At 40.3% G+C, this 6,985-nt stretch overlaps 1 protein-coding gene across 1 annotated transcript in view; it reads left to right on the top strand.

Annotated features, from left to right (window-relative positions):
- Window positions 1-3,717: 3,717 nt before the first annotated feature.
- Window positions 3,718-6,985, top strand: part of LOC108789514 (cystatin-like) — a 7,727-nt gene continuing 4,459 nt past the window's right edge. Inside the window, exon 1 of the mRNA XM_018559550.1 lies at window positions 3,718-4,026. Coding sequence (XP_018415052.1) covers window positions 3,811-4,026 — 216 coding nt within the window. The 5' untranslated portion in view covers window positions 3,718-3,810. The remainder of the gene's footprint in view (window positions 4,027-6,985) is intronic.

Genomic DNA, 6,985 nt, shown 5'->3' with positions numbered 1-6,985 from the left:
GCCCCTCTATTCCTGTTCTAATGTCGAATAAAAAACTTGAGATTTTCTTTAACTTTCACTTTCAGTAATAATGGTCACCAGGATAAATAGAGAAGGCGAATCTCCCTAATGGGGATGCAGACAGCAATAACAACCTGCAACTCTATCCAACACTAAGCCACTTAAAACACAAAAGCCCCAACTACACTTGGGGATCGATGTGTTATTTGTCTTGGTTTTTATGTCCCTTTTTACACATATTTTTGTGTGTTTTAAGGCTTGAGCATTTTTGTTTCCGCCAATAGAAAGATAGTTATTAGGAGGAGGAGATGGTTTCTAGGCAGAAAAATGCTTGCTACTCCTATTTTTCAGGCACTCCAGTTGAAGACGGTTGGGGCCAAAAATGCACAATCATGCCCAAAAGAATTTCCTGCCCTGTTTTTGAGTGTAAAGTGACAAGGGGTACAATAGAATACCATTGAAATCAAAAGGTTGAGCATTGAAGCCCTTCTGGAAATGTGCTACAAATTGCTCAGGCATGAATTGGGAGTAAGAAACATCACAGAGATCTATATCAGAATGAAGCAGTGGCATACCAGGTGAGGAGGTGGGTTGGTGTGGACCTTAATTATTTATACACTCTGACATACCTTGCACTCTTATTACTGGCTAGTAGGTGATCATGTGCTGTGTCAGTGATGTCAATCCTCTCCTGAAGCTGCAGCTGTTCTTACAAAGCCCAAGTGCCTGTTTGGAGATAAGTGAAAAGTTTTTGGTGCCCATTCAATTGTAATGATTGCCTATTTGCTGACTGCAATTGACTATTGCTTGTGCATTGTATGTGATTGCCTGCTTAGAGCTCATGTATTGTCAGGATAGCCATTTTGGGACTACATATTGTGAAATCACCGTTATTTATAGCCATGGTGCACCACATTAAGATCTTTAATTTTGCTTTCTCTAACAGATAGCAGAAGGAGATTGGTTAATTTCACATATTGAATTATTCCACAGCATGAGGCAATATTTCTATTTTTTAAAAACATTTTTATTTTAAATAAACACTTTAGTAAAGCCACAAAGATAGGGTAAATGTTAGGATTGGGGATAGGTTTGGGGTGCAGACTGAAAAAAAGGGATAGCACTAAGGTTAGGGTTATTGAAAAGTGAATAATAAATGCATGTTTGGTATCCATATCATCACTAAAGACAAAAGACTATGTTGGAAGTTATATCCTGGCAGCACAATGAACTGTTTGCAGAAATCTGCAGAAGTTGAGTGTTTTTCTGGAGTAATAAACAGATGTTGAAACATTATTAAAGGAGAACTACGGGGTAAGTGTTTTTCCCCATAGTTCTCCTAAGGGTCACAGGAGGACATATACTAGCGTCCTCCCGTGACCCAAAGCTCAGTATATCGCGAGCTACAGCTTGCGGTATCTTGAGACTGCCGCAGCCGGGACGGATCCCAACAATGCTGTCGCGATCCACACAGCTGCGTGATTTACAGCTGGCTCTGCCTAAGGTATGCCATAGTCCTGGTCATAAAGAGGCCAATTCAGTTCAAGTCCCAGGGAAGTTCTAATACATAAAAACTTAAACGCTAAAAATCTAAAAGGGTGAAACGTAACGCTTGCATACAAATGCAGAGTCTACCAAATTCGATTTGTACTGAATGCATCGATTGCAGTGAAGATAAATGTAATGCAAGCCGTTTAGGGCTTGCCTCCACACCAATAGACACTCTTACCATTGCAGTATCTTCAAATGTAGAACACTGGGAAGGTGTGGCAAATGATTATCTTTTGAGAACGGTAACACACAGGATGGCAAAATTTAGCCGCTACACGTCAATTTCCTTAGGCAGTAGGGGAGAGATGAAAAGCAAAGAACTTCATAAGCTTTTCATAAGAAGTCACATACATTATATTGGAGAGGCACTGGGAAACACAATTTGCAGAACCGGGTGTCCTGGAAACTGGCCTAATCAGGCTTTACTATGCTGACAATTTGGTTTTTAGTTTTATTTTGGAGCCAATCACAAAATCTTTCTCAAGCCTTGGAAAAACCAGACTATGATGGTCTGCAGAGAGAAACTGCAGGATGGCAGCTTTGTGAGTATAAGCTATTATTTTGTGAATCTGGGCACCTCCCTGGTAGAGAGGAACATGAATTGAGTAGTGCCAGACAGGCTAGTATAAAAGTATTTATTTTCCATTGTGAATGCAGCTAACATTGGTTAGTAAAGCTAGCTGTGGCCATATTTAAAGCTAAACTACAATGTGGACTGTTTACTTGTCAAAATGAAAACAAGGTTGCTATCATTACAGTGACTAGAAAATTGCAGGCGACATAATACACATGATGTATTATTAGTTGTAATATTTATCCCGACATTGGCAGGTTTGGCAGAAGCATTTTACTTGATCTAATTAGTAAATCATTCTATGTCCATGCACTCTTGTCTTTCTAACAGGATCAATCTAATGAGTGAACACTGTGTACACAATTGGGGAAAAGTGAAGGTATTAAATAAAATATATGAAAACAAATATATAGTTGGATGTTCAATGGTGTACTTTAAACAAAAAGAGGAAAAGGTTTCTTACATAAAAAAAATATATATTTTGTCCAAGTCAGAACAGAGTGTTTCCAAAAAATTCTTAGCATGGTGAAACAAAATAAACTACTTTGTACAGAAGAGATCAAACATCAGTTCAGGCCACTACTAACAGATTACAGATGTTGCTATTGCAATACAAAACACGCACAATACAAACAGACAAAAAAAAGTTGTGTAAAAGCATGTAAAACTGTACAACTTTGGGAATCCTTTGCCTATACAGTACACGTAGGCCCCTTGCACACGGGCTCATCAGGAAAGGATCTGTGTACAGATCCTTTCCTGATCAGAGCAGTACGAAGCGGATGTCACTGCTGTGAGATCCGTGTCCGTACAGTTTTTTTCTTCCATTTGCGATGGAGGCCTTAGACCCCTTTCACAGTGGTGGTCCAATCGCGTCCACCTGATGACTAGAAGTAACTTTGTTCTATAGGACTTTTTATTGTTGTATACTTTTGCCTAACACTGTGTAGAATAGATATAAGATGTAACATATACAGTTTGAATGGTGCCTTGCACTGTGCATGCTTACATTTCTTATCACCTTTTCTTTACATCCTGTCTACTCACCTATGGTGGTTGACCTTCTTTAATTGTATCTGTACTATAGCAGCACCATTCACCTTATCTCTACATTTGATGTTCATCGTTACAAATCTATTTGTTTGCCTTTAGCTTCTGGTCCTATCAAGAGTGTGGATTTGTTTACATTATAGAATTGTTTAATGATTTAAAACAGTTAGACAGTTAACCCTTGCAATGCAGGATGGGCCCCACAGCAAGAGTTTTTTTTTGTATTCTGCCCAAAGTTGACCTTTAATGATTCTTTTAGTAAATACATAACTGCATTCATTGGCATTTTTTAATGCCTGCTTGGAGTTTAGCTTCAAAGTAGAATACAAGATATACTGTAAAATAAACATGAACCGCTCTTTCTTTCTTAAGCCAAAAGTAAAGCAGTTTGCTTTAATTAAGAAGGGGAGGAGGATATGTTAAGCCCTCTCTGACATTTGTAAATGTTTCCATTGACAACCCTCATAAGCTGCATGCCAAACATATGATTCAGGAGAAAGGCTTGGCAAAGTCCTAGGATCCCACAGCTTAAATACTGCAGGATCTGTTTTCGAAACATTTGGACAGAGCAATTTAGGATTAGACTTGAAAGCTCAGAAATAGACCTCGGAAATAAGTGAAAAGAACCCCTCAATATGACAATGTACTGGAAGGTATGTGCAGTAGTCGCGTTGACTTTATTTGCACTTGTATTTGCACAGCAGAGAAAAAAAGTGGGCGGCTGGAGTGAAGTTAAAGAAGATTCTTCTGGTGTCCAGAATGCTCTGAAATTTGCACAAGAGGAATTCAACAGAAACAGCAACGATGGATACATCATGAACATCAAAAGAACTATAAAAATTATGAGGCAGGTTAGTGTCTGCTTGAAATAATTAACCAATTATAATTGTTATCTGTCACTGTGCTAGGAAAAACATCAGGAATTGTCATATATTAGGGTATTTTCTTGTCTTGATATTTTAAATAATATGTTATATTAGTTTAAAGTTGAATTTGTTGCATGACTTAACATTTGCATGACTTAAATGAGAACTATGAGGTGAGTGCTTTTCACTGACCTCATAGTTCTAGCTAACCTGTGACAATGAGTCACAGGTCGGCTGAGTAGATCGGGAGGTGAGCGAACACATACCGGCTCTCTGCCGTGACAGGGGAGGGGCTGGATTCCCCCCTCCCCGCTCCGATCCGCCAGCTCTGACTGGTGGAACGGACAGGGGAGGGGGCGGGTACAGCTGGCTCTGCCTTTCGATAGGCAGAGCCAGCTGTCAGTCATGCAGCTGAGCGGATCCCGGCACAATTGTCGGGATCCACTTCAGCTGCGGCGTGTCAGTATACTTAGCCTAGGGTGACGGGAGGACGCTAGTTTGGGTCCTCCCGTTACCCTAAGGAGAACTATGGGGAAAAGATATATATATATATATTTTCTATTCCATTGACAATGGTCACCAGAACAAACAGAGAGTGTGCATTTACCCAGCGGGGACAGCAATAAAAACGTGACTTCTAATCATAAGAAATAAATTGGCTATGCATTGCATACACTTTAACTAAACATTTACAGAAAGAAACATGCAAGCTGCCATTATTGACCTTCTTTTGAGAATGTTACTACCCTGACTGTCTTTCGCTCCAATACTTTTTGAGTCACTGACCCAGAACAAGTTTGCAGCAAGTAATGTCAAAGTAGAGCCAGAACTGATTAATGTACTTGTTTGGGGTCAGTGGCTGCAATTATTGAAGCCATTAGAACAGCACACAAGCCTGGCAGTTATTAGGATTAAAACAAGTAACATTAAGGTGAATCTAAAGCCAAATCTTATTTGTTAGGCTAAAGGGAAGGAGTAGAAACCTTGTTGGGATTTTATTGCTGTCTATGTCAGCATTGGGGAGAATCACACTCTTCTCCTGTGCTTGTTATCACTGTCACAGCTACAGAAAATGACAGGAAATCCAAATTACAGTTGTCCTTGGAACAAAAGCTATGGGGAAATCTTATAATGTCAACATCTGAACCAGTAAAAACGCTCTAGTGAAGGGAATGTGAAGGGGAAGCACTTCACTGGGACACACACAGCAGAAAAAAATAAATGGAAAACCAGTTATAATCATTTGCTACACTTTAAAAAAAAAGTTAGATTGTAGATGCTTTTGGAATTTTGCTAAGCTACTTGTTTTAGGCTAAAGAAAAAGGAAGCTGCCATTACTTGTTTTTGAAAATGCATGACAGGCTGAAACTGCCATTCGTATCCTCCTTTACTACTTGGTGAATCATTGGTCTGGAACAACCATTTTTTTTCATGTCAATTGTGCCAGCACTTTTTGGACTGCTTGTTTGTTCCAGACAGGAAAGCCAACCTCCCACGAATATTTTTATTGACAAAACGCAGAAAATGTGCACATTTACACTGACAACCTCGAATATGACATGAACTCATAATGTGCTAATACCATCAATATTACAAACTATATTTCCAATTTAAACATCTAAAACAAACTGATTTTTTTAAAAGGCAATACATCATTGAGTGATAAGGAGCATGATAACTCTGCCACACTGAAGATTGCGCATCTAAATACAATCCAAATGGTGTATTAGAAAAGTCAAAGTGAAATTGTGAGATTATTATCAAGGGCATGTCTCTATTTTATCATGCCCATTCAAAAATACCACTGACATACTGACATCTCGAAGCCACTGACATGGAAGTGGGTCAGTTATCAGCACAACAAGGCCTAGATTGTCGGTCACTTTAGGTTAGATGATTTAGTTCAGGTCTCCTCACTCAGTCCACGTCTGTACCACAGTCTGCCTTTTAGGCTGCATTCACACCAGCAGCTGCACTACAAAGCACAATCTGAATAGCAGACCGCTGTATTTATTTGTTAGAGCTCCTCCCCCTCCCTGTTTAGGTACATATGCATGCCTTACGTGCATGTGTTTATTGAAATCAAATGGTGGGGGTGGCAGGGTTGATTTTATTTTTTTTGTTTTGTTTTATTTATTTTATTATTTTTTTAACTTTTGCTATCACAAATGGGCTAACAAGCTCCAATGTGATGGCATTTGGAGTTGACAGGTTCTCTTTATGGAGACATCAGGAGTCTATTAGATCTATTAGACTCCTGATGTCTCCCCTGCCCTCCAATACAGATGATCACACACAAGACTGTGCTTAATCATCTGTTACCTGGCACTTTAGCAGGGTTTTGACAGCTCTGAAGCAGGAGGCACTGAGAGCACAGCGCTCCCTACTTCATTCATCACAGAGCAGATCTGGGAATGGACAATCCTCAGTCTGCTCCTGCTCTCCATCCTGTCACTGTTTGCTGTGGTTCCAAGCCCCCCAGACAGAACTTCAAGAAATCTACAGGTTGATAACTAACATAACATACTGCAAGAGACAATCTTAGATGACTGACATGCTAAAAAAAAAAAGATGTATTCCAGTTCTTTCCCGTCCTGAGCCAGCATCACAATGAACTTGCCAAGACATTCTCCTTCTCCACATCCATTCCTGACCAGGAGTGGCTCATTGTCCCATACACCTTATTGACTGTTGACATGGTGCACACAGTTTCACATGGCAACAGACTGGTCACTGCTTAATACTCCCTAAAATGAACCTGTTTTAGTGTGCTGTGTATCAGCAATTTAGCTTAGTGTCCAAAGGGAGCATGCACAGGCCCGGATTTCCCACAAGGCCACCGAGGCCCGGCCTCGGGGCGGCAGAGTGCAGACGGGCGGCAGCGGTGACCCTGTGGGGAAGTTGCGGGCGCCGGTGTAAGGTATCCGGCGGCCGCACACTACGG

The sequence above is a fragment of the Nanorana parkeri genome, unplaced genomic scaffold (genome assembly GCF_000935625.1).
Source record: "Nanorana parkeri isolate BGI_ZX_2015 unplaced genomic scaffold, ASM93562v1 scaffold402, whole genome shotgun sequence".
Taxonomy (NCBI): Eukaryota; Metazoa; Chordata; class Amphibia; order Anura; family Dicroglossidae; genus Nanorana; species Nanorana parkeri.
Note: the sequence above shows the minus strand (reverse complement) of the source record. Positions and strands in the feature narration are given on the sequence as shown.